Below are 26,752 nucleotides of genomic sequence, written 5' to 3'. Positions count from 1 at the left end.
AGTTTGTCTGATTCTGAAGTAAAAAGTAGCCTTCAAAAATTAAGAAAGGCTACATAAAAATGGCCCTTCTGGAATATATAAATAATATCCAATAAGAGTTCAATGTTGAAAATCCCACACTAAACTTCACTTGCTGATGCCCAAAATTCCAGCTTGTAAAAGAAAGAACTTGGCTTGAATTTTAACATCAATTAGACTGATTGGATGACAGTTGTTGGGTTGTTGTTTTTAAACCTTTCTTAGAGATCAGGACAATACTTGTGGTCCAACCCTGTGATATGCTTCTGGAATGATGTAAAATTTGAAAAGTGTAACAAACACTGGGATCCACCAGTCTAAAGTCTTTTCTGATTAATTTAGCAAAAATACAACCTTTTGTTGAGGCTTTCATTAAGAAAATGTTATATGAAGTATAGAAAATTAGGTGCCAACTGGTTCAGGGTTACTCAATAGCTAAAATGAGCATTTTTTTAAAGTAGGTTACCTGTCAATAGAAGTGTCTTGCTTTTCAACACAGTCCTCACTACCTCATTTTTCACTGCCACTCTCCCCGACATCCCCACTTTTCCTTTGCTAGCCCACAACCCTCCTCACTTCCTCTCAGTCCCATCTACCTAACATAAATTCCAAGTACTGTGGACAAATGAGTATATTAACTTCTGGCACACTGTAGACACTACATACATGTTTACCAGGAGCAAAGAATAAACCTTAAACTTTAAGGCTGCAGCTCTGCTTCGTGTATTGACTTTGGTACAAAGCTGGAGTGGAGTCCAACAGTCCACTTATCAGGAACATCATCACCATCATTTATTTATTATTTCTACCCCGCCCATCTGGCTGGGTTTCCCCAGCCACTCTGGTAGGGGGCTTCCAATAAAAGATTAAAAATACATTAAAACATCAGGCATTAAAAGCTTCCCTAAACATAAGGAAGTTGTCTTATATAGAGTCAGAACATACTATCTCAGTACTATCTACGAATCTTCAATGGATCTATTGGCGGCTACTAGACATAAGCACAATTTCAGTGTCAAGAGGCCTGCGACTACTAAATTTCAAGAACACAGAAAGCTGCCTGGTTCTGGGGTCAGATTATTGGTCCGTCCAGCTCAGTATTATCTATACTGATTGGCAGTAATCTCTCTCAAAACTTTCTGCATGCAAAATAGATCTTCCTCCTGCTATCTGCTCAACTGCATTTTTACTATTATATTGGTTTTAATAACTGTCTTATGTAGATTTTATATTTGGCTATTGTTAGATGCCCTAGGCTCTTATGGGAAGAACAGGAAATACTGCCAATATTTTATGTAAAGTACACCTGAGAGCACTCGGTGAAGGTAATAAAACACATTTCTTTACTGCCACCATCTTCAGTATCATCCAGAAGACCTGCAAGACCAAAGAAAAGTGGTGACAGGTAGAGAAACCACAACAAGTGGATTATGAGGTGCTACACTGGGTGTTAAGAGCAAAACATTGGACTTATCCATTAAGCTTTTTCTGGTTAAGTAAAAGGGGAGGCTTCTGTGTTTTCCATGGGGGGGGGGGAGAAACTTTCTCAGGTTTGAAAGCTCCCACAGTGAAGGAATAAGCTGAACTATGCAATTCAAGAAACCCGGAAACTCACTGACATGGAACACTTTCTTGTACAGAAAAAGAGGACAGAAGCCCAACCACAGGATCTTAGACAAAAACACATAGTCCCTAGGTAGAATGTGGAGACCTGGTCTACCTAGGATGTTCTTTCCAGTAGCAAAACATCCAATGTTTTTTCAGAGAATCTCTGAACAGTTTGGGATGAAATCTGGATCTGACATCTACATTCTGGTGGTAACCTTCATCTTAACATCTGACCTCCACTACATCAACCCTAGCTGGAAGTGGAAAGGTGGTATTTCTCCCTTTCTGAAGACCTCAAAGCAAAGCCATCAAAATTAATCAACCCATCAGCTGCATGGCCCTGACTGTAACCAATAAGGAACTTGTTTCCAAACTCACTGAAAAACTATAATGCCTCTCTACGAACTAGTTTGGGGAGTTATTTAAGCCAGCGCCCTTGTTGTTTACCTTTCCTCAGTATCACACACATACTTCATAGAAGAAACCCATCTTCTTCTCTTTCTAGAAAACGACACTCCTGTAAGCTACACCCCAGAAATTCCCTTCATTTTTGGAGGCCAAAAGGAACTGTAATCAGTGATCTCTCGTACATATAAATAGCCTCTCCCTTGCTGATATGCAAGCCTTCACATGCCTCAGGTCTACCCATTTAAACCAGATGTAAGATGCATATGCATTGGCAATCACCAGTCTGCCATCAGCTCCAGTACTGGAAAATATGATTCCCAATAATAAGACATTTACAAGGCAGGCTACAGGAAGTGGAAGGAGGCAGAGTGGGGAGAGACAAAGAAGCAAATACAAACACTGAAATTCAGATCCTAGAGACCCACTCACCTACACTGCTTGAGTTCATGTGTTCAGCTGGCACTGTGGTGCTCAGTTGCCATATTGTTTTCACTTTTTTCTCTCCTTGCCCACTACTGATTTCCACTCTCCATACTTGAGGATTTGCACTGAAGGACAGTCAAGAAGAAAGCCAATTATAAGATAAGTTAACGCTCTACAGGCATTTAAATTCCAGGGTTCAAATACTGAGGCCTAGCTTACTTTTGGTAGAACTCCTTCACAAAAGTTGTTCTGACTGGTAGCTGAAATACATTATTTTCATTCAGGGGGTTTTCCTTGTAGTAATTTATACAGGACCTAGGAAAAGAGAATTTCTTTGAATATCAGCGCTCTGAAGAGGTACCCAGGGAATGTTAACTATTGATCCCTACAAAGTAATTCCAAACCAGCCACATCCTTAATCTTTACAGTGATCAGCTGGCAAAAAGGTATGAGATACACTCAGGCAAAGCACAACCTATTTGGAAGGTATTTTCATAAGTGCCAGAGTGAACAGGAGTTGTGCAAAGAGCACATTCATGCTGAAAAACTGAGGGGCCTTTACAGGAAATAGCAAAATCCCTTCAAGTGATTTTTGATTTCTTAAATAGGAGCAGAGAGACACTTTAATTTAGAGCTGTGGTTCTCAAAGTGGCTAGTACTGTCCTCTGGAGGGCGCTAAAAGGCAAGGGGGCAGCAGGGGGCCAGCGGAAGCGTAAATGGTCACCAGACCAAAAAAAATTGGGAGCCACTGATTTAGAGCTTAGCTGTTAAGAATTAAACAGTACTCCCCTCCCCTTTAGAAGTATATTCTATGGCCAAAAACTTGACACACAGCAACTTGGGTGTCCAAGAGTAAGAGCTCAATAATCCAATCATTATTATATATTTGCCCCCAAATTGTATTTTTGTGAAAGCTGCACTTCTCTTAAAAATGGAGAAATGGAGAAAGGAGCTAGCAGCAGTACACACTATGATACACAGGAAAATAAAAGAAGGGTTTAATAATAATAATAATAATAATAATAATAATAATAATAATAATAATTTATTATTTCTACCCCATCCATAGTGGGGATTGGGATTACAGTCTCCATCCTCAATTAAGATGGCCATTTTCCCTTTCCACATATCGGTATTCCAGAGAATTCACTTGTCCTTGCTATTGAGATTTGCTGGTAAACAATTACTGTGTCAAGAAGATGAGGTTCTCTTGCTCAAGTTTAAGAAGTTCTACACAATTGTCCACGATCTCTAGCATATGGTGGAGTTTCTGGATGCGCTGAACCTGCTCCTGCAGATCTACTGAAGTTGACATGAAGTAATCCTTTAAGACAAAGAGGCGGCAAAGAACAAAAACCAATAGCTTTTAAGAGAGACACCAAATATATATAAGTTGCTGGGTTAAGACAGAATGCAATGCAAATACTTCAATACCTGCAAGACAGTGCTCACCCCTACTTTACTCAAGAAAGACTAAGCCAAAAGAATTGCTGCAGTTCCGCTCATAAAAGGTCTAGTTTGCTCATCATAGTAAACCATAGTTAATGGTTTACTGTGAACAGGTGATTTGCTCCCCCCGTTATCATGTAGAAACAAACCATGATTCTTGGCCTAGTGTTCTGTCCAAACTAGGGATCATGGTCTGCCCCACTCCCTTAAACTCCTGAACTATAAGCAACATTTGTTTTTGGCTCACTGACTATAGTCTGTCGGGAATGAAACAAACCACCATCTCCTGTTTGGAAACTATGCTAATCTGGGGATTATGGTTTACTGCTTCTTGATAAAGCACAAGGGGAAACAAAATAGCCAAGATCAGCAAGTTGTATCAAATGCTAATCCTGCTCAGAGCAGACCCATTGAAATGGATGGAAATGTCTAACATAGGTCCATTAATTCCACTTGGTTTACTCAGAGTAGAACTAGCACTGTGCAGGCTGGGCCAGTCACTGACTACTGTTTTGAACAGAGGAAAATTGGAAGTCTCTTACCAAGTGAGTACGGGTTGCAAATTCCTTGCCTGAAACAAAGATAGTTCTACTTAGCATAATTTTAAATACAAGGGAAATTTTCATTTATATAAAAAAACCGAATGGGGATATTACACAGAAAGTCACAAACTTTCCTCCAAGTTTGCTCTGCAAAGAGCCCAAGACTAATGAGAAAACTTGAGATGAAACCCAGATGAGTAAGAGACCTTGCAAGTTGGCCACAGCAGAGTTTTAACTTCTTAACAAATTAAAAACACTTTTTTTTTTTTTGTATCCCAGCATTTGGTTGACTTCTTATTGGAGAATTCTACTGGATCTCTGTGTTTTGTTGCTGTTTAAAAGTTCTATTTGCTAATATAATTTATGCTTTATTGTGCTTATTATATAGTACCCCACTCTGGGATTATTTTTTATTGAAGAGTGGTTCAGAAAGCTTTTTAAAAAGAGGGCAGTTTTGCAACCACTAATGTTTACAGGCAGCAGAAGGCCCCTGTTTTAGTGGCAATGCTATATACAATGTATTGATAATATCAATTAGGTCAGCAAAATAACCCCTGAATGAATGGATCTAGGAGCATGACCAGGAGTCTAGACCACCAAGTGCAATCAGAGAGTCATTAAAGGTACATTAAAAATGTAGAAGGAAATTGGTACTAGAACGATTGCCTAGTAACACGTATAAAAAGACAGATATACAGTGGCAAAAATGTTGGTTCAGCCAATAATTTTAGTTGCTAAATACTTGGGGAAAATAATAAATTCCATCAATAAGATTCTAGTGCATAAATTGCATATTAACAAATATGGGAAGGAACATTAGATTTTTTTTGCAAAGTTTCGCTTAAACCTTGGCACACATTAATATTTCATTAGTAGTAGTAGCAGTAATAATAATAATAATAATAATAATGTGTTATTTATATGCCGCCCATCTGACTGTTGTTACCCCAGCCACTCTGGATGGCTTCCAACAAACAAAGACAGTAAGACATAATAGTGTAATATTTGGGTCAATAGCTCTCTGTATGGGAGGCGATTTAAGAAATGTGCTGAAGCCAATATTGAAAACTTAGTTTGTACATAAACAGTACTCATCATTGTACCCCCTTCCGATGGATCTCTAACGATTCTCTCTCTTCTGTCTTTGTACTTTTGTTTTAAATGCAAACCTCCTCCTCATTCATTTATTCATATTCCACCATTCCCACTTACAGGGACTTATAAACACTTTCTGCTCCTAAAAAAATTATCTGCAACCCCCCCCCCAAAAAAACATGTCTTTTAAAAAGAGAAATCTTCTAAATATTATGTGAAGATAATGTAGAAAAGCAACGTAAGGAGAAGGACCATCTGGAAAACTCAGCTGATAGTTTGCTGAGTAAGATAGTCACTTTTGTTGGTTTATATCCAAAAGTAGCATTCATGGAAACAGTCCTAACATGTAATTAAGTAATTTGCCCAACAGAACTTCAAATCCTTTTTCATGACATGCCCGTCCAGATTTTTTAATTGAAAGAGACTGATTTCAAACGTGATGGATTGTTTGGACGCAGTCACCCAATATCATGATGGCTGTGCAAAACAAACTTACCTACAAAATAGCTAACATAATCTCTCTTCATCTTATCCACACCAATTTCTAGAAGCATTTGAATTGGAGTATCTCCACTAAGAGAAACTGATTCTGTGCTTCCATTATAAGATTGCTTAATCAGTTTGCTCAGTAAGCTGTTACTTCCTTGATGAACCTACAGAGACAAAATCCGTATAAATAAATGTATACATCCTGTCTACTGATAAGATATAGTGAAGTACAATTACAGCACAACGAGTAGTTTTAAGAGAACCCATTTCTGAAGGCTATACGAGTCAGTTCAGCCCTAATCATTCAAGCAAATACATTCACTGATACTCATTCCCTCAATTAGCAAAGTCAGGTAGTAGAATACCTCTTAGTTTGGAAATAAAGCAGGGTCACTCAAAAGTAATAATAGTGGTTTCATAGTTGGGCCTATATAGTGCCCTCCAGATGTTAGTGGACTACAACTCCCATCAGACCCAACCAGCACCGCAAATTGTCAGATTTGTTGTAACCCAGCAACATCTGCAGAGCAACCCCTGCCCTGGGTACAAAGAAATACAATAGTTTGTAAATTAATTTATTATTATTAAATTCACAGAGAGCATGACATGCAAGTTTCCAGCATTTATGGAATATTGAGGGGTATAGTTATAGTTAAAGTTATGGTTTTCCTAGTAGTGATGTATGGAAGTGAGAGCTGGACCATAAAGAAGGCTGATCGCCGAAGAATTGATGCTTTTGAATTATGGTGCTGGAGGAGACTCTTGAGAGTCCCATAGACTGCAAGAAGATCAAACCTATCCATGCTGAAGGAAATCAGCCCTGAGTGCTCACTGGAAGGACAGATCCTCAAGCTGAGGCTCCAATACTTTGACCACCTCATGAGAAGAGAAGACTCCCTGGAAAAGACCCTGATGTTGGGAAAGATTGAGGGCACAAGGAGAAGGGGACGACAGAGGACGAGATGGTTGGGCAGTGTTCTCAAAGCTACCAGCATGAGTTTGACCAAACTGCGGGAGGCGGTGGAAGACAGGAGTGCCTGGTGTGCTCTGATCCATGGGGTCACGAAGAGTTGGACATGACTAAATAACAACAAATAAAGGGAAATTGTGGGGTGGGGGAGAAAACTGGCCTCTGCAAACCCCTAAGATAGTTAGTAACCTGACAGAAAGGGATTAAGGTGGGGGCAGGTGTATGACATGAAATTAAAAAGCCCACCTACCTTCTCTGCACTGTATTTCAGGAGCAAGGAAAGGAAAACACAGATTTTCTCTTTCCCATTCTCCAGAACCCTCCCACCATGCTGGCTACTTAGGTTTCAGATGCTTGGTTTCATAGGTACCAGCCTTAAAACAGAGCCCACTGAGAATATAAGAAGCTGCTTTTTACCACAACAGGCTGTTTGTCTGTCTCACCCACTGTTGCCTAATTTTGACTGACAGTGTTATTTCAGAGAATCGGGCAGAGATATACCATATGGATGCATTATCTTATCCTCAGCACAGGTGGGAAAGGTATCATAGGGGTGGGAAAGAAAAAAAAAAGGTGGTCTATTTATTCTCCGTGAAACTCTGCCTGCCCCTACCCGCACTTGCAAAGCCTGAATAGGACTGGCTGAACTAAAGCATTCCTCTTAGGGGCTGGAAGCAGACCTGCCATAAAGAAGTTTCCTGATCACCACTGGCAACTAGAAATTGCTGCCAGGCAACCAGGCAGTGACTCAAGACTCCTCAATATGCAACACATTCCCCAGCACGAGCCTAGTCCTTAAAAAAAAACACCAAAGTAAATTCACTGGATATGCTCCGTTCAGTGCCAATTATATCAAACTAGAACTTTGTCCCAGAAGCCTCCTGCGTGACTTTGCGGAGAGCACTGTCATTTCACAAGACTCCGTAAGCTGAGATGAAGATTTAGGATGAGCAGATTGTTCATGGTCTTTGGAAGGATCTTTAGCACCTTCTGTTTGCTGATTCATTCCTTGAGGCTGATTCATTAGGAAGGTATAAAGTGAGCTCCAATAAGCCATTTACATTTGTAGAAGCTGCAGCTGCCTTAAAATAACATGGAAACTGCTTTGATAGGAATTCTGCAAGGGCTATACAAGACTGCTTACAGTTACTCAGCAAGTAAAGAATAAACATATCACTTAATATATGGCTTCTAGGCATTAGTTACGTCAACCTGTTTGTGAGCTGAGTCCTGGCGGTAAAAAACAAACTTTGGTCCAAGTTCTAGTGAACACCAACTCAGATTAAAAGGAGAGAAAATGAGATCTGCCAGAGAGGTGCACCTGCAGTTGTGTTGTAAAGAGGTGCTGGTTTGGGGCAGCGGGGGAGATTTCTTTTGCTTTGTCTGCCCAGCAAGGAGAAGTTCCTCTGCAACTCTGTCCAATATTTTAAGAACAATATTCCTGTGTTCCTTTGGAGATTCATCAAGGTAAATCCAAAACCAAACCACCTTCTCTATTTTCCCCTTCGAGTTTTCTTTGTCCTGAGACTTTACTTTTGTAATTCCAGAGCAGCTGGTTTAAAAACAAAGCAACCCCCCCCCCGTTCTCTTAAATCTGAGGTGAGAGAATTGACAAAAAGTGCTTTAAAAAAAGACTCACATCAATATGGAAGGAATTAAAATACAATGAGCCAGAGGCAAGGGAAAGAGGGATTCTAATCTATGTACTCAGCATTTAATTAAAAAGGTATTTATTTCCCACCCACTTTAGCAGGTAGCCTCTTGGAGAGTTGGCTAAGGGTCAATGAGGTCTTCGGCCTGAAAAAGGTTAGCCACTGCTGACTTAAGGGAACAATCCTATATTGTAGTTCCTCTGGCTGGGGGTTTACAAGATTTGGTGGAAGCCCAGCATGAAAAATGGCTGCAATGTAGGCATCCTTTCCAAAGCAGCCCGATTGGTGGACTGTAGCACCAAGGAATGCCGAGGGAGCTTGTCATTTTTTTGGTTATCTGGTTGTGCTTCTCCCCATCCCAGTCCCAGACCAAATACTCCCAGGATACCACAGCTGCTCAGCTAGCATAGTAGCTGTGCATCTTGTCTCCCTGCCTACTTCCCAGTAACGTAATTACTATATAGCAGGGGTGGTCAGAAGGTGGACTGGGATCTACTGGTAGATCTCTGGGGGGGTTGCAGTAGATTAACAATTGGGAATGAAGTTCTTGGTGAACAATAGAAAAACCTTCTTGTTTTCCAAAACGAAACAAAGAAAGTGGTGGGCTGGAGGAATGTATTTTTCAGCTGAACAAAAGTGAGCTCAGGTTCTGGCATTGAAAACAAATTCCTGGGCACCAATGTATGCCCTGTTCCTTAACTCTAAGGATATACCTGCTCCACTTTCTAAGACAGTACTTTGCACATGGTTCCAGTTTGCAGACAGCAGGATTACAGGAAAAAAGCAGATCCCACAAGCTTGAAGTCTGACCATCCCTAGATAGGATTGGTTTACCCGAGATGTAAGCTTTATTAATCATTACATACCCAGGTCTTCAATTCACCATGCTGGAGAGCTTTCATTATCAACGTGAAACACTTCACCAATTCTTCATATGAAGTAACATCTTGGTGGTGGTGGGGAGCAAAGCATTAAATAAAACCAGTGTTAATTAAAAGTAGCTCAAATGAAAAACAAACAAATAAACAGAACAGTGCATAAACCTTCAGCCTTTCTCTTACAGGCTAAAAATCTTAAAATAAAACATACCTAGGGTCATCTAGAAGCATACTTACTCTTCCATATTTTACACCAGAACTGCTCAACAAAATCAATGTCTCTTCTCCTGCTAAAATGTGTTTTCATGGTGCCATAAACTCCAGCAGTGTCATCCTGGAGATTCGGAAAATAATTTTTAAAATCATCCTTCATAATAAAGGCATGGATTTAATATTATTTTAGTTATTTATATCTTGCTCTTTAAATAAATCTATCACCGGGCATTTACAATAAAGAAGCAAAAAACACTACACCTATTTTTAAACCAACAGCAGTAGCAAATAAAAAGGCCAAATAGTTAAATATGGAAGAGTTCCTTTGGATCACACAATGTTAGGTTGGTAATGGCACCAGGTTGGAGAAGGCTGAACAAAGGGAATTAACAGAAGCAGACATGCCACCCCAAACCCATCAGACTCTGTGTTAGACTAGCTTAATAGGTCCCCATTACTGAAATGAGCTGTACTAGTGCACCCCAGGACCTGAGAAACTGCCCCAATATAGACCTGTAAGGTAACTTTGATCATCCGGAGAAATTCTACTCATTGCATCACGCTCTATTATATTTTTACCATAGGGTGGTGACCTGAAAACAAGCATTTCTGCTACTGCCCATTCGGTGGCATGCCTTTTTCTGTTTGCCCTATGCGAGAGCAGCAGCCATCATATGCTTCTGATGTCTTGTAGAGACATCTTTTTGCCTAGGCTTTTCTTGACCCAGAAGATCAGACTCTTGTTTTATTGTTAGAATTCCCCAATTCCTATTGTATCTGTTTTATATGCTTTTATATTGCTCTTTTTTCATGTTTAGACTGCATTTTTAAATGACATTTAAAAATAATTGCACACCACTTAGTGAACACTTTTAAATAAATAAATGGAAGTGGCCGGTGCCAATCTGAATTGCAACAGGATATGACCCAACCATAACAAGGGACTGCTTCAGTATTTTATAAATATAAAGGTATTTAAGTTTAAAAAGTAACAAAAAGCAGTTGCACTGGAAGACAGTTTGAATAGCACAGTCCCTCCTATACACACCTATGAGGCGTAAAATCATGTTACCAAACAATGAACAGCCAACACATATCCAGCAACTACAGATTGAAACTGTCCTGGCAATGATGGGCAATGAAAAATTTCACAGCTCTGAATACCTCAGCATCACTACTGTTTGGCATCTTCAAACCGTCCATCATGTCCTTTAAATCTAAAGTGGGAGAGAGGATGACAGTACAGATCTATTGGCAAGGTACACATAGCAGAGTATCAATACATAATGCAAATGCCATTGATGTAATGCAAATAGTTTTGCTAAAAAGTTTGGCTGCAATGGACATTTACTGAGCACAACAAATTTACCTCTACTTCTGTTGGAAGCACAAGAAGTTGCCTTACGACAAGTCTGACAATTGGGTCTATCTAGCTCAGTATTGTCTACACTGACTGGCAGAGGCTCACCAGGCTTTCAGGTAGAGGGCATTCCCAGCTCTACCTGCAAATGTCATAGTTTGAACATGGGACCTTCTGTATGCAAAACAAATGCTCTACAACTGAGCTATGGTCCATGTCTAGCTTTTCACAGCAAACATTTCCAGAATACTACAAAGTTACCTTTCAAAAGTTTCTGTACTAGTTCAACAGCTGATTTTCCCCCCACAAGTTTAGGCCAGTCAGCCATGCCAGTCTTCAAGCTCTCAGCCAAACTCTTGACAGCGCCGTGTAAACAAAACAAAAAGATCACTATTCAAGATCTTTGTATTGGTTATGGTAGGGTACACAGGGGTTAAGTTTATTTTTTGGGGAACCACTGTTTTAAATGTATAGTGGATCTGTCTCTAGAAAAACCATGTGTAAATTCTGCCAAAAAAATGTACTCAGGGTAGGATTTGGGTCCAACTAAGAATCAGTTATGTTTACTCAGACAAGACCCACTGAGATCATTAACCTTACTCCTTGGTAAGTGTGCTTAGGATTGTACTTGGGACTTCATACTTTGTTCCATTTCTTAAGAAAGAAAAGAAAAAGAAAAGAAATACCACTGGAACTACCATGATCTTTACTGAGTGGGCCGATGTTCAAAACATTTTTTAAAATTTGGAGTATTCTTACAAATATTAATTTGATTTAAGGCAGCTGTTTAAAACCACACAATCATCCTTGTTACTATATGGCCAATAGTTCTCTTCTGAAATGCGATTTTCATAGCTATACTTACAAGAAGGAACTGCAGTTCCCTATTCAGTTCATACACAGAACTCAAGGGGCTCCCAGATGCCATCTGAATCTTCTGAAAGTTCAAAAAAAGCATAATTCTTGATGTGGATCCTTGCTGGAGCCCAGGAAAACTAATAAATCATTTAATGCACTATCACTAGTTAAGCTACCTAACATTAGTTTGTCAATTTACACTATTCATAGTTAAGTCAGCACAGTTTTACTCTGCTACAATAATATGTTAAGAGAGGTGATTTCTTTACCAGTGTGGCAGTAGAAGTCAGGGGAGGGGCCTCCACCATCTTCTTTACAGAGTTCCAAGTAAAATCAGCGAATATATTTCTCTCCAACGGAATAAGGGTGTCCTCCAGTGAGAGAGAGTCTAATGAAGTGGTTTCAAGGAACTTGTAACGTGCAAAACCCTTTATTGTCAACTATAATAATAATAAATAATGATAATAATAATAATAAATTATGTATACCCTGCCCAACCGGCTGGGTTTCCCCAGCCAATCTGGGCGGCTCCCAACAGAACACTAAAAACAGAATAAAACATCAGATATTAAAAACTTCCCTAAACAAGGCTGCCTTCAGATGTCTTCTAAAAGTCAGATAGTTGTTTATTTCCTTGACATCTGATGGGAGGGCGTTCCACAGGGTGGGCACCACTAGCAAGAAGGCCCTCTGCCTGGTTCCCTGTAACCTCACTTCTCACAGTGAGGGAGCCACCAGAAGGCCCTCAGGGCTGGACCTCAGTGTCCAGGCTGAACGATGGGGTGGAGACGCTGCTTCAGGTATACTGGGCCAGGGCCGTTAACTAGAATTAACAGTTTACAGTTGCAGAATGCTATTGCAAAGGTGACCTTCCAGAGCATATTTCTGAGGGAGGAGGGACCTGGGAGGGGGGCAGCTAAGGAAGGGGAAATCTGCTTATCTAACATTGGATGTCACCCATAGTTTAGAACAAGACAAACACCCAATTAAAAAGTGGTTACCATAAAAATCCCATTAAGGCTTAAATCCCAAACAAGAGCTAGACCCAGATTGTTTAGGCTCTAACCCTACAGAGGCCATATCCTAAAACTAAATGTCAGTATTTTAGGTGTCTAGGTAGTAAGAGACTCGAGGTTTTGCCAGTTGTGTGCATTTGAAAATTAAAGTAGTTCCAATATTTGTATAGGTGTGAATAATAATAATAACAATAATAAAAATTAAAAAAAACTAGGGAAACCTACGTCAGAAGAGTGATTCCTCATTCTGTGAGTATCTTTTAGCTCTTGCAAGTCTGCTGAATAATTTTTATTTGATATTGGACCTGAATAAAAAAAACACCTGAATTTAGTAGACAATTTCTAACTTTTGAAGAACAACATGTCAGTTTCCTCTTGGAATTTGCTTGCATCACAAGATTCCCCTCATATCAGTATCCTACTGCCTCTCCCAACATTGAGAAGCTATGAAAAGAATCTAATTATGGGTTTCTCCGAGACAAAAATTATTACTGGCAACCAATAATACACACCCACTTGTCCACATCTCTTTAAAACAGCAAGTAAAGTACACCCCCCGACCATCAAGATTAAATAGGTACTTTTCCAGGTAATACCACCTGAATTAAGAAAAACCCAATTTGTTTACTGTACTACATGCTGTATTAACCAATATAGTCAACAACCACTTTCTGAAAAACATCTTCGGGACTAGAGGTGATGAACTAAGACTTCGATTATGGACCAGAAATGCATTTTAAAGACTAAAAACAACAACGAGGGGGTTGAAGAGGTTGCTGACAAGTAAGGTATCCAAGGGAAAATCTTACCATTGCAGGTAACTGTGTACAAATGGATCCCCGTAATCTTGTTTCCAGTGCAGAAAGGTTTAGCTCCTAGCCAGACAGTTTGTTTGGGGTCGGAGTAATCACATCGCACCCACAGTGGAGGAAGCGGTGCTGACTCGTTTATGTTGGGGTGGGGCATATTTGGATTTTGAGACATTGTGTAGAATGAAATCAACTGCCTGGAAACAAACTTAAAGACATCAGAAATGTTCAATAACTGTCAGGAGTGTATTATGAGGGGGATAATGCTTAATTCCTTTCTATGCCACAGTGGCCTGATTTAGAAGATAACCTCTTCAGTTAATAAACCAAGAAATGCACGTGCTATCCTAAGAAAACACAACGGTGGTGTACAATAAAAGCATTAAAACGCCACAGAGTACAGAATAAATGATAAACACTGACTCAAATTAATTCTATGAAAATGCTTAGCGAAGCAGAAATGTTTTCAGCAGGTGATGAAACATCAAAACTGCGGGTGCCTGACTTGATAGGAAGGAACATCTGCTCTGTTCCTGGCTCAACCCTTCTTCCTTTTTGCTGGCATGCTGTGGCACATCTTAAATTAACTGCAGTTTCCTGCAATGTCCAAACTGAGAAGCTATAGTTACCGGTATGACTACCAGATTCAGAATGAGCAAGCATCTTAAACCAACTTCAAACCATGAAATGTAATTATAGTTGCCTTGTTCAGACATCATTGGAAATGATGATTAACTGAAGACTTCCTGGCTTATCACATTGCACCGAGAAAGAGGAGCATAAGGATGGGGTTGACAGAGGAAGTCTAGTACACATCTCATCTTAAGAAGTTGAGATATGACAATCCAAACCAAGCCACTAGCTTCTGGGCTGGATTGTTTGATCTTACAATTCAGCATGCAATAGCAAGCTATCCCAAATCAAAGAAAGTTAATTTATGTCTCACATGTAATAAAAGCTATTATATTCATGCACATTTAACAAAGGCTCCTCTTAGAGGAGTTACAGGTGGCTGCCTACTAAGGCCATCATGAAACATTTGTTTCCAGCATTTCTCAGAAGTTTACACATTCAATTACAGTAGTTGACTTGCATAATAAACAATTAGTCTTTTGTTAGTTGTTAAGAAAGTGCAATATTTCAATAAAAATATAAAAATTAGGATTCACACACCTTGCTCTTGGAAGGGGTAAAGCAAGTGCTGAAGAATTCTCTTTCGGGAAAGTCCTAGAAATAGAAGGGTCACCTATCTGCTCCTCTTCCAGTTCTTGCATTTCTTCGCAAGGTCTCTATAAAAATAAGCAATTGTGTTAGAATGATTACCACTCCGACAAAAGCAAGCTCAATGTTTGTTTTAAAATAAAGACACTAAACATACTACTTTCTCCATAATGAACATTGTATCACTCCTGTCCCAGAAGCTCTCCAAGGGATTTATACATCCTTCCTGAATCAAATAGACTTGCACATCAGCCTGGAAGAACAAACAGTTTAATTTCTGCAGCACAGCTTTGGGAAGCATTTAAACGACACTTGAGGAATAGAACATTATCCGCTATAATTAATTTAGAGCATCAATACATGAAGCAAATCTATATGAAGTGACACTAAGAATGAGTTTTATTCTGTCAATTTCCATCTCCCCTGACTAAAAGCTAATCTCCAAATCACAGGCATATCCCCCCCCCCATCTCTTCAGTGGTGATCCAGAGTTGGACTTTTCACATTTGATTAAGGTTATCTCCTACTGAACTACATTGCAGCCTTAATCTACATAGTAGCATACACATACTTAAAAAATTAGGCTGATCAATGTCAAGGAAGCATCTCTTTAAGGCAAAAGCACCAAAGCTACATCAAAAATCTTGAGATAAGGGTCTACGATATGGCAAAAATGAGAGAAGATCTATATTTTCCTTACAAGAAACTGTTAAGAGTTCATTCCAACATCTGCAACTTTTGAGGCACAGAATGAAATTTACTCAATAGCTGTTATTATATCATGAGTTGATTTGCCATTTCAAATCAGATGAATTTTTCAGATTCAGAAATACTAGAATTTTAAAGTTTGTCAATCAGATTAATCCAAGATTTCCCCTCCTCCTTCTTTTCTGAATGTAGATCTAAATTAGCACCCCCACAAATGCAGAACTATACATTTTCATCTACTGTTGTAAAACAGAATGGGTGTTTTGGGGAGAAATTACACATTCCTACCTCAAAGGTAAGTGGTCCTTGGTTGATATTCTTTTTTCCTTCCTCATATACTCTGTAACATAAGTAATTTACAGCATTTGGTTTTCTGAATTAACGAACAGACTTCAACAGAAATATTTTGCAGGCCAACCCTAATAATCTTCTGGTAACACTGTCAGTAAACTGTACAAATACTGCTAAAATCACCATTTGTCCTAAGGTTGCTATTCCACCCCCACCTCCAATCATTAAACATTAATTAAGCAGCAGTACAAAAATGCTCACATCCATTTAATTTTTGCCTGTCAAGCTGTTACTAAAAGTTCAGGACAAGACTCCTTGCCAACAGTGTCCCCAAGCGAGTGCAGCATTTTGCAGTTTCCCTTAAGCCAGAATGGCACCCATCCACTGCAGGAGAAAATAAAAAGAAACCTTTGGCACAGTTAAACTATGGAACTCACTCCCACAGGAGGCAGTGAGGGCCAGCAATCTAGATGGTATTAAAACAGGATTAGAATAAATTGTGGAGTATAAGGCTACCAACGGCTACTAGCCACAATGGCTATCTTCTACCTCCATTGAAGGTTCTTCACGGTAGAACCTCCACAAAATACCTCTGAATGCCAGTTGCTGAGAATTGCTGTTGAGCTCATATTCAGCTTGTGGGTTCCCCATAGGCATCTGGGTGGCCACTGTGAAACCAGGATATTGGACTAGATGGGTCATTGGCCTGATCCAGCTGGCTCTTCTATGTTCTCATGGCAGCATTATGTGGGCTCCCACTGATTAAGAATCAAACCTGTTTTGCACAGCCTTAGCCCTTTGTGGGCCTGACCCCAACCTGTGCCTTGTATCTTGGTTAATTAGGGGCAAGCAGGAGGTAGAAAGAGCCAAACGTTAATTTCTAGGGAACCACCTGCAGGTTCCAAGGAACTGTCACAGGTATCCCAGAAGACCCATTCCACAGAAGGAACTTGCAACAAAATTAAATGCTGTAAGCTTATTTGATAAGTTGCAGACCTGGTAGCAATATATAAATAGATACATTTTTATTAAACAGTGTACTGTATCATCCTTGGTGCATGATTATGAAGACAAAGCCTTGACACCTGCCCATGCCTGCCCTTCTTCCACCCTTGTCCTAGTGCTGGACTTTAGCCAGAGAGCTCCAGGTTCCAATTCTCTCTCATTGCTTGACCCAAAACCACCACTCTGGAGCAGATTCACCTGTTCCTTATTTAACTTGCAAGATGCACCATAACTGCAAGAGGCAAATTTTTAACACGTAATGCGTTACCAGGGCATTATATTTCATTATTTTTAAAACCCAAAGTTTCTGCACCATTTGACATTAAGAAATGCACCACAGTAGCCCCAAAATGGAAAATGAGTGAGGTCTCAACTAAAGAAAAATGGCAACTTAAACCGATGGAATATGCGCAGCTTGCGGACCTAACATATAGAATGAGAACAAGATCAACATACATTTAAAGAAGACTGGAAAATGTTTATTGAATATATGGGGGGAAACTCTGCACACTTGAAAATGTTGGCAGCATTAAGATAAATTCAACAGTGTAAACAAGTTTTGATGAATGTATTAATGGAATACTGAATGGTTTAGTTTATGTAAAATATACAGGGATTTACGATATGCAAATTGAACCATGGAAAGAGAAGAATAGAAGTCACTGACATTTAAGGTTGTTTAATGAATATTTTAAATTGTAAAATAGAAAACTTAATAAAAATTATACACACACAAAAAGAAATGCACCACAGCATGACATGAGAACATTCAATTACTTATTGCACCCCCACCTTTCCTCCAAAGAGAGATACTGGATTCTTGTCTCATTACATATGCTAAAGCTATTTTTGGTCATCCTGCATACCATCCCTTGCTTTTTCCTGTAGGACTAAATGCTGTAGTCGTCAACAGGTTTACCATACCCATTGAGTCACCCACCCCTCTCCTACTACCCTTCTGAGAAAAACCCCACCCCACTCTCCCACTACATATATATATATATATATATATATATATATATATATGGGTCTGGTGACTTCAGTATACAGTGGTACCTCTGGTTACGTACTTAATTCGTTCCGGAGGTCCGTACTTAACCTGAAACTGTTCTTAACCTGAAGCACCACTTTAGCTAATGGGGCCTCCTGCTGCTGCCGCGCCGCCGGAGCCCGATTTCTGTTCTTATCCTGAAGCAAAGTTCTTAACCTGAAGCACTATTTCTGGGTTAGCGGAGTCTGTAACCTGAAGCGTATGTAACCTGAAGCGTATGTAACCTGAGGTACCACTGTATCTGAAGAAGTGTGCATGCACACGAAAGCTTATACCCAGAACAAACTTAGTTGGTCTCTAAAGTGCTACTGGACAATTCTTTATTTTTTCCCCAAGGTGAAGCACATTACATAGCTCTCTTTCTCCCCATTTCCTCCTCGCTCCTGCGAGAGACTGTGGTTGGCCAGCAGACTTCATATTTGTTTCCTCGCGAATGGTGCAAAAGCGAATTACAACAACTGAACAAAGTGTCCCCGTAATGAGTAGCACTAAGATCACCACTCGCTCCTTGTGCTGGAAACTATTACTCAGCAGCAGCCCTACCTTACAGGGTTGTTGTGAAGGTAAGTGGCGAAGGCACCCCGCCCTCAAGACACTTGCAGGGTGTCATGAGGGGCAGAGGGGGAAGAGAGAAGTCAAAGGAAAAAGGTGTAGAGAGGAAAACACTCACCGCAGGAGGAGGCTGTGGAACCGAAGGAGCGACTCCTGCCTCTGCCGGGAGCCCATCGCCGGTTCTCCCGGGCTACTCCCGCAAATGTGCAGCAGCTCCCGCCGCTTCCTTTCACTCGAGCGACAAACGAACTGCGCGCCAGAACTTCTTCCTTACAAATCGGCCTCGGACAAGTCTCCGGTAGGAATCCCTCCGCCGAAGTGAGGAGGTTTCCTCTCCGCCGCCCCCCCCCCACACAAAAATAATCCGTAGCATTTCTGAGGCGAACTCATGCCAAGAAAGGGAAGCGGAGACGCTCTTTCCTCGGTTAGTTTTCATCAAAGAAAGCGGAAGAAAAAAGAGGGCGCTGTGTGCGCGCGCGCCGAGAGTTCAATCCGCTGGGCGGGGAGGAGGGGGAGAGGAGGGCGGAGCTGTGAGCGGAAAGGTGCGCAAGAAGCAAAAGAGGAGCGGCCGCGAGCAGTCCTTCCTTTTCCGGCTGGGGCCGAGTTGGTGAGAGAAGCCAGCGTGAGGGGCTCCTCCGCTAGTCGCCATCATGGTGAGCAGGGAAGGGGCCGGGGGCTCTGCCGGAGGTGGGGAGGCAGAGTGGTCGCGGGGAGGCCGCCATGGCGGGCGGAAAGGAGGAAGAGAAGAAGAATGGGAATAAGTCGGGCGGTGCGGAGGGGAGAAGCGGCGTTACAGGCCGGCCGGGCGCCATTTTGGAGCGGAGAAGCCGCCGCGTGGAGGCCTGGCTGACTGGGGAGGGCAGGCCCAGTGCCCGCTCCGGTGGCTGCCTGGCTCGCTTGTCTTTCTCCCCGCTCGCACCGACCGCGACCTGAGGGAGGGCCTTTAGCTACGAAAGGGGGACGCAGCCTGGAGCCGATAGCGCTGGGGATGCGGAGGCCTGGAAGGGATAATTCCCCCCCCCCGGCTCCTCGTTTTTCCCTCTCCCATCCACCGCTCATTGGATTGAGTGACTTTAATTTTAAGTCACACAAAGGAAGAGTCAGTGGCCGGCCTAGTCCGGCATCCTGTTCCCACAGCGGAAAACTCGCGATCAGCACCCGAGTTCAAGAGACATGGCTTTCATCGCTTAAAGATGCGCGGCAAGGCGGGTCTACGGCAGCAGAAGAGGGTCGTGCTGGAGTCCTTTCCTGACTATTCACCACGTTGGCTGGGATTTGGGGCCCTGCGGCAACTGGAGAGGGGCACATTCCGCCCCCTCCCATCTGCTGTGGACCTATATACAGTATTTCTAGTCCCAAGATGCTTCTTTGCTGCTGTCTTCGTGAGAGGGGTGTTTCAGTAATGCATTTTTTTAACTCTCTGAAATTTCTGGGTTTTATATCGATTTACAACCACCACCCGCCTCTCAGATGACAAGTTATCCTATGCTTGTAGGATAGAGTGCAGCATTGAGTATTTTGCTGGAAATTTGCATTTACCAAGCCAGCATGTTTATACTTGGGCTTTCATTCTATATGTGCTTACCTGTGAGTAAACTGCACTAAATCCAATAAATATGCATAGAATTGCTACATGCTTTCATTATAAATATGTCAAACAGCGTATAAAATTAATTGCACTGAGTTACATATGATAACATTGTAGTTGAAACAGTAAAATAAGTATTGCCTATTTTCCAGTTTCCCCAAAAATTTTCCATTTTTCTAACTTTCCCATTGGCCTCATGTCTAGAAACCATACACGTAACTTACAATGATGTAAATATTCATTAAAATGGTTAATAGCAACAATAGTATAGAACTTCCAAGTGCAGCTGATGTTGAGAGTGTTGCAGCTTCCCTAAGACTACTTAGTGAGTTGAGAGCAGAAACAAGATTTTCACCAGGACTCTATAGTTCAGTCTCTTTGCTGCTGCTCTACATTACCTATTAGAGGCTAAAAGACTTATGGGCTTATCAATGCTGTGTGTTAAATACCTATATTCTTGATGGCTAAATTGAACATGTTCAGACAGAATATGTCTCTGAATACCAGTTGCATGTGGCAGGGCAGGATAAAAAGTGCAGTAGCTGTTTTTTAACCTTGTTTGTCAGGCTTTCAGAGGCATGCATTTGGCAACTGAGGGAAACTGGATGCTGAAATTATAATAGAAAACTTTTTAAAAAGATTAAAAACAAACCACAAATCATCTAAAACTACAAAATGATTATATCATAAATAACCTTTAAAAATCAGATGAGAAAACAAGATGATCCATGGCAGCTTGACTTTTGTTTGTTAAAAGTAGTATATGTATTTGGAATGTGGATGAAAGCTGCATACAGACAGTGGTCAGCAGATCCAACAGTTTCATGGCAGTGCAGTAGAAGACATGAGTAGCGGACAGGAATTGCATTGTATGGACAATATAGAGGGCTGCAGGTTCTCAATCCCTGACATCTGAGAGTCTAAAAAATAAACCAAAATACTTGTATGTTCATTCTTTATTTAACATAATCATTTTTATGTTAGGTGCAAGTATGCATTACATTGCATGAGTGCACATATTGCTGTGATGTTGTAATTTGCGTCCTATCCGGTCTTCAGGGGCAGTAGCCTGCTGTCCACTTGCTGTTGCCGTGGAGCTGACGACTTTCTGAAACTGAGCAATATTTGTGCTGTCGCTGAACTGCAATAACACCAGTTGCCTTGTATTTGAGAATTTGCTTCTCTCCCCATCCCCAGGCTTGTACTCGTCCTTTGGTTTCGGTATATTCCGAAAAGGGGGAAGTTTCGGGTAAAAATGTCACTATGCCTGCTGTGTTCAAAGCTCCAATTCGTCCAGATATTGTGAACTTTGTTCATACCAACTTGCGGAAAAACAACAGGCAACCCTATGCTGTCAGCGAACTTGCAGGTAAGAGTTGTGCCAGTACCACTGGAATTACTTAAGGATTGAAAAAAGTTTTTGGGATATAATTTCTGAAAACCTGACTGAATAAAAGTCTTGGCTTGTTACTTCAAGTCAGTTTAAAAAGTCATCCGTATAGCATAAAAATAAATATATGCCTTGCTGAAATGATGAAATTCCACTTCATTGGTCCGTGTTTTTGAGCTCTGTGATATTAGTGGAAGTTCTGATCTTGGCTTGGCTGTTAACACCTTCAGGAAAATGACATTGAACATGATGATCAGTAATTATTTAATGGCATGCTTCTTTTCTTTTCAGGTCATCAGACCAGTGCTGAATCTTGGGGTACTGGAAGAGCTGTTGCTCGTATCCCAAGGGTTCGTGGAGGTGGAACTCATCGATCTGGCCAGGGTGCTTTTGGCAATGTATCCTTGACTCTGTCTGCCCTTTCTGATTATGTCCTCAAGAGCAAACCTAATCAATTGAAATACAGTGGTACCTCGGGTTAAGAACTTAATTCGTTCTGGGGGTCCATTCTTAACCTGAAACTGTTCTAAACTTGAAGTAACACTTTAGCTAATGGGGCCTCCTGCACCGCTGGAGCACGATTTCTGTTCTCATCCTGAAGCAAAGTTCTTAACCTGAGGTAATATTTATGGGTTAGCAGAGTCTGTAACCTGAAGCGTATGTAACCCGAGGTACCACTGTATAATGATTTATTACCAGCATTGTGATAGTATGTATTGTGTGTCTAGAAACTGGTTAGAAATAGAGGGATCGTACTTGCCATGATGTCGTAATTTGCGCCTTACTCTGTATACAGTGACAGTTGCCTGCTGTCATTAGGCTGGTACAGATGGTTGATGATCAGCTAACTCTGAGCAAGACTGAAAAAGGGGGTGGATCTTCCACAAGAATATACTTTGGTTCCATCCTTTACACTTGACAAATAGATGTGTCGTGGAGGTCGCATGTTTGCCCCAACCAAGACTTGGCGACGCTGGCATCGTAGGGTGAACGTACCTCAGAAGCGCTATGCCATCTGCTCTGCTCTGGCAGCTTCATCCCTTCCGGCACTTGTTCTGTCCAAAGGCAAGTATGTTGTTTTATGTAGGGCCATTCATATACTTATTAAATGTGACATAGTTGTAATTGTGGGACAGTTTGTATTTGTAGCCCACGTTTATAGGAAGTAGAGCACCTTTTACAGAGCCTGTGACTCCAGATGTTGTAGACCAACTCCGGTCGGCCATAGCCAGTGGTCAGGAATGATGACTTGTAGTCCAACAACTTTTGCAGTTTAACCACCCTGGGAATAGAAGGTGACTGATGAGTCTAGAGACAATTTGGAGTACTTATGGAGACATTGGGGGGTTATAAGTGGGTTTTCAGGTGAACAGGCTTAGAGTGCAGGTTTTTTGCTATCCTGGTGCTCATTAATGAACCCAGACGTTTAGTGGTGGTGGTTTTTCATTTGCCATTGTAGTCAGTGTGCACTAAAATCTAAAATGTGCTTTCTTAACAGGCCATCGCATTGAGGAGATTCCAGAACTTCCTCTGGTGGTTGAAGACAAAGTCGAGGGCTACAAGAAAACAAAGGAAGCTGTTCTATTGCTTAAGAAGCTGAAGGCCTGGAATGATATCAAAAAGGTGTGCCGAGTGTTGACTGCAAAAATCAGGGATGGTAGAGGAGTCTGTGTGTGTTTAACTAATCCAAGAACTTTTTTTTTTTAAAGCTTCATATAGATAAAAGCATTCAGCAATCTGATTACTGTTGCTTCTGCAAAATGATGAATTTTTCACTGGTCCGTGTTTCAGATGAACACTGATGATTGTGAAGTTCTGAGTTGCAGAAGCACAGTTGTTAACCCTGAAAGTGGTTACTTGGTTTTTACACAAAATGTTTGTTTCCACCCAGGTCTATGCCTCCCAGCGTATGCGTGCTGGCAAGGGAAAAATGAGGAACCGCCGCCGCATCCAGCGCAGGGGACCCTGCATTATTTACAATGAGGACAATGGCATCATAAAAGCTTTCAGGAACATCCCAGGTAGCTTTTGAATTACTGTGCAAGATGCATGAGGGAGGTTATAGGCTGGAGGGGTGTAAAAAATGATGATATTCCACTTCATTGGTCCGTGTTTATGAAACACATGATTTGGTGGAGGTTCTGACTAAATACCCAGATTGGGGTGAATGTTTAGGTGTGAATATGGTTAAGAGCCACATCGTGTTCCCTTTTATCTTCTAGGTCCAATGTATTAGGCAGTAAGAAAGCAATTCATTAATCAGAATAGTGAACATGTGTACTTAAAACACGTACACTGTGCTTTTATCTAATAGGGATTACCCTTCTTGATGTCAACAAGTTGAACCTTTTAAGACTTGCTCCTGGTGGCCATGTTGGACGTTTCTGCATTTGGACTGAAAGTGCTTTCCGCAAGTTGGATGACTTGTATGGCACCTGGCGTAAGCCAGCCACCCTGAAGAGTAACTACAAGTAAGCTTGTTTTTAGGTTCTGGTTGGGTTTGCTTTAGCCTCACTAGTGGTTAGAAGTATTGCTTGCCCTACAAATAAATTGGGAGTTTCAAGTATTGTAGTGGGTTTGGTGACTGTTCAGTATGCTCACTGGAAAATCCCATAATAGTTGCCATTCCTCCTTAATGCCTCCTTTTCAGGCCGAAAAACACCTTATCAAGGAGGAGAGGGTGGCAGACAGTGGATGGCTCCCACTTCTCCAAGGCATTGGCTTGAGTGAGGAAGGGCTGTAGGAAATAGTGGAGATGGGTTCAAATCCCAGTTGGGACAGGGGATGGTAGAAGCATGGTTGTGCATGACTGAGGTTGCCCTATTTGAATGAGAAATTGTCACATTTTGTACTCTGCCATTTGGAATTCTGCCCAGGCATACTTAATGACAAATGGAAGGGTGCTCATGCAAATAATGAGTGCTACTTGTAATATCTACTCATCAATAACTAAAAGGAGATGAGATGTATTTGTGTGAGAGAGTTCAGTGCTAAAACTATAACATGCCTGTATTTCAATGCAGCCTGCCAATGCACAAGATGACCAATACAGATCTTGGAAGAATCTTGAAAAGCCAAGAGATCCAGAAGGCCCTCCGTGCACCAAAGTTAGTGTTTGTTTTAAATTTTCAACTTAAAATAGTAGTCCTTAAGTAGTGCTGTAAGTGAGATAAACTGGATGTTTTCTGGAACAGAGATAAGGGGAAATGAAGCTTCAAGAGGGAATTTTAGATTTGAATCTTGAATTTCTGTCATATTGTGTAGCAGTATTTTTCTAGTTGCGCACAGATTCTCTCCCTAGTATCTGTGTTTGACATAACAGAGCTTAGGAATTCCTTTTTTCTTTTTCTTCTTTTTGTTGTTGTTATTGAGCTGTATATAATCTAACCCATCTGCACTGCATGATGGTGATGACTAGGCTATAAATAAAAGGGCTATGTACTCATCCAACCACCTTTTGCAGGAAAAAGATTCACCGCAGAGTTCTTAAGAAGAATCCACTGAAGAATTTGAGAGTTATGATTAAACTGAATCCATATGCCAAGTCTATGAGACGCAACACCATTTTGCGCCATGCTAAGAATGTAAGTGGAGTAAAGATTGGATTGAAATTAGATTTCCTGTTTTCAAAACATTGCGGAGTATAACCATCTTAATTTTTCCCTACAGCACAAGCTCAGAGAAGAGAAAGCGGCAAAGGGCAAAGCAAAGGTTGAGGCTGCAGCTGCAGCTAAAAAGACAGAAATTGCAGCTAAAAAGAAGGAAACTGCAGCTAAAAAGACGGAAACTGCAGCTAAAAAGAAGGAAACTGCAGCATAAATAAGACAAGCATTGGCACTTCTCTGCTTCAGTGCTGAAAAGGGCTGTACTGTGGATTACAGTTAATAAAAAACAAATCTATCCAGAGTGCTGTCTTTACTAATCATTTGCACTGATGCCCTTCAGTCCTGAAAGAATGGAATGGAAATTCAGGAGCCAGTAAATACATTTTTATGGAATGGTTTAGCCAGAGGCCTAAGATTATTTGCATGTGTTATAAAGACATATCAAAGCATATTTTTTGGATACCATGTTATTTATAGTACCCCATAAACTACTCTGAAGTGGAGTGATGACTTGTGAGTTACTCTTCAGAAGAATTCTGACACACAAAACCAAGTTAGAACAGATGGAATTTGGAATCGGAACAAAATTAGAGGGGAAGGAGAGATGGAAGTTTTGAGGGGATGGATTTAATTAGGATGCAAACTCATTAAAACTTTCATCAGTAATGTGGAATGAGCATTGGAGGGAGTTCTAGGGATAAAATATTGAAAAGGGCTTTTAAATGGGCATAAGTGGAAATACAACTTGCAGTTAATGTGATATCACAAAACACTTGACTAAAGACTGCTTTCAAAGTTGCTGATTCTGCATCAGATTTCCTTTTATGTACATGATGCAGAGCGGGTTGCAGTTGACATGCAGTTTTGATTCTGCATGTTCTGGGAATAATTGTAGATGGCCCCTGACCACTAAATATATAGAATGGAAGGATGGCCTATATATCCTTTTTAAAGTTAAGTGAGGAGAGCTCATTGCTATAGAAATAGTACCAATAGTAAATATGAAGGAATACACAAAGTAGTTAAGCACTCAGCCAGTTCTGGGATTTTTTTTTCTGGTAGAGGTTCAGTTTGCAGCTGAACATGTCCAATCTTTTGAACTGCTGCTTAGAAAGTGCAGGAGGGTAGCTGTGCAGTCCCAGCAAAAGGAAGCCTGTACCTTAAGCCAAGAGGCAGTGCTTAGCTATGAAAACTTGTGTCTACAGAATGGAGGTGGTGCAGTGGGGTAGGAGAGCTGAAAATAATGCCAATATATTTCACATATGGCATCGAGGTGTAGTTTGGTCAGAATTTAGTATACACTACATTACATCTGGTAACCACCACCATAGCCACTAGAGGGGCATGGAAAATTGTGCCGGGATTTTTAGACTATCCAAGTACTATCTGAAACCAAAGGGGCACATTGGTTGCCAGATGTGAAATAAATTGGCAATATATTGAGCTCTTCTACCCCACTAGCAGACCCTGAGCTACATAAGGGCTACTACAACTGCAAGTTTGCTGTTTTAAATACGAGAAAGAGGATAGCCGAATTGGAAACATTCTAGCTA

At 40.9% G+C, this 26,752-nt stretch overlaps 2 protein-coding genes and 5 non-coding genes across 8 annotated transcripts; 6 read left to right on the top strand and 1 right to left on the bottom strand.

Moving 5' to 3' along the window:
• Positions 1-780: 780 nt before the first annotated feature.
• Positions 781-18,978, bottom strand: ZWILCH (zwilch kinetochore protein). Of its 2 annotated transcripts, XM_053364053.1 has the most exons (18): positions 18,735-18,978; positions 16,006-16,057; positions 15,167-15,262; positions 14,962-15,077; positions 13,789-13,985; positions 13,205-13,284; positions 12,233-12,403; positions 11,971-12,042; positions 11,367-11,460; positions 10,910-10,962; positions 9,770-9,866; positions 9,521-9,600; positions 6,040-6,196; positions 4,449-4,477; positions 3,645-3,781; positions 2,677-2,772; positions 2,464-2,582; positions 781-1,395 (listed from the first exon to the last, which is right to left on the bottom strand). In XM_053364053.1, exons 1-18 carry the CDS (start codon positions 18,788-18,790, stop codon positions 1,310-1,312), a joined length of 1,788 nt encoding a protein of 595 aa, XP_053220028.1. In that variant the 5' UTR covers positions 18,791-18,978; the 3' UTR covers positions 781-1,309. The 2 variants fall into 2 exon arrangements, with proteins under 2 accessions (XP_053220028.1, XP_053220029.1); XM_053364054.1 differs by lacking the exons at positions 15,167-15,262; positions 16,006-16,057; positions 18,735-18,978 and having other exon boundaries at positions 13,789-13,996; positions 14,962-15,050.
• A 163-nt stretch (positions 18,979-19,141) lies between these two features.
• On the top strand, positions 19,142-25,500 carry RPL4 (ribosomal protein L4). The gene is made up of 10 exons (XM_053364057.1): positions 19,142-19,269; positions 21,402-21,573; positions 21,886-21,992; positions 22,521-22,659; positions 23,093-23,217; positions 23,486-23,615; positions 23,909-24,065; positions 24,618-24,701; positions 25,058-25,178; positions 25,264-25,500. The coding sequence occupies exons 1-10, from the start codon at positions 19,267-19,269 to the stop codon at positions 25,411-25,413; spliced, it is 1,188 nt and encodes a 395-aa protein (XP_053220032.1). The 5' UTR covers positions 19,142-19,266; the 3' UTR covers positions 25,414-25,500.
• LOC128402238 (small nucleolar RNA SNORD16) lies at positions 21,225-21,325 on the top strand. Its single transcript, XR_008327636.1, has one exon. It is a non-coding gene; the product is annotated as a small nucleolar RNA SNORD16 (small nucleolar RNA).
• Positions 21,730-21,801, top strand: LOC128402234 (small nucleolar RNA SNORD18). Its single transcript, XR_008327632.1, has one exon. It is a non-coding gene; the product is annotated as a small nucleolar RNA SNORD18 (small nucleolar RNA).
• On the top strand, positions 22,352-22,451 carry LOC128402237 (small nucleolar RNA SNORD16). The gene has a single exon (XR_008327635.1). It is a non-coding gene; the product is annotated as a small nucleolar RNA SNORD16 (small nucleolar RNA).
• LOC128402236 (small nucleolar RNA SNORD18) lies at positions 23,350-23,417 on the top strand. Its single transcript, XR_008327634.1, has one exon. It is a non-coding gene; the product is annotated as a small nucleolar RNA SNORD18 (small nucleolar RNA).
• Positions 23,673-23,743, top strand: LOC128402235 (small nucleolar RNA SNORD18). The gene has a single exon (XR_008327633.1). It is a non-coding gene; the product is annotated as a small nucleolar RNA SNORD18 (small nucleolar RNA).
• Positions 25,501-26,752: the final 1,252 nt, after the last annotated feature.

Source organism: Podarcis raffonei, chromosome 14, assembly GCF_027172205.1.
Source record: "Podarcis raffonei isolate rPodRaf1 chromosome 14, rPodRaf1.pri, whole genome shotgun sequence".
Lineage (NCBI taxonomy): Eukaryota > Metazoa > Chordata > Lepidosauria > Squamata > Lacertidae > Podarcis > Podarcis raffonei.
This window is presented reverse-complemented; position numbering and strand designations above follow the sequence as displayed.

Bases quoted from the DNA above. Each gene is read 5' to 3' on its own strand.
- ZWILCH (XM_053364053.1), bottom strand. From the start codon at position 18,790: ATGGGCTCCCGGCAGAGGCAGGAGTCGCTCCTTCGGTTCCACAGCCTC. The intron at 9,867-10,909 runs GTATTCAGAGCT...CCGAATCTCCAG, and splicing joins CAAACAGTAGTGATGCTGAG to GATGACACTGCTGGAGTTTA. The intron at 2,583-2,676 runs GTAAGCTAGGCC...ACTGTCCTTCAG, and splicing joins GTGAAGGAGTTCTACCAAAA to TGCAAATCCTCAAGTATGGA.
- RPL4 (XM_053364057.1), top strand. The intron at 23,616-23,908 runs GTAGCTTTTGAA...TTTATCTAATAG, and splicing joins AGCTTTCAGGAACATCCCAG to GGATTACCCTTCTTGATGTC. The intron at 25,179-25,263 runs GTAAGTGGAGTA...TTTTCCCTACAG, and splicing joins TTTTGCGCCATGCTAAGAAT to CACAAGCTCAGAGAAGAGAA.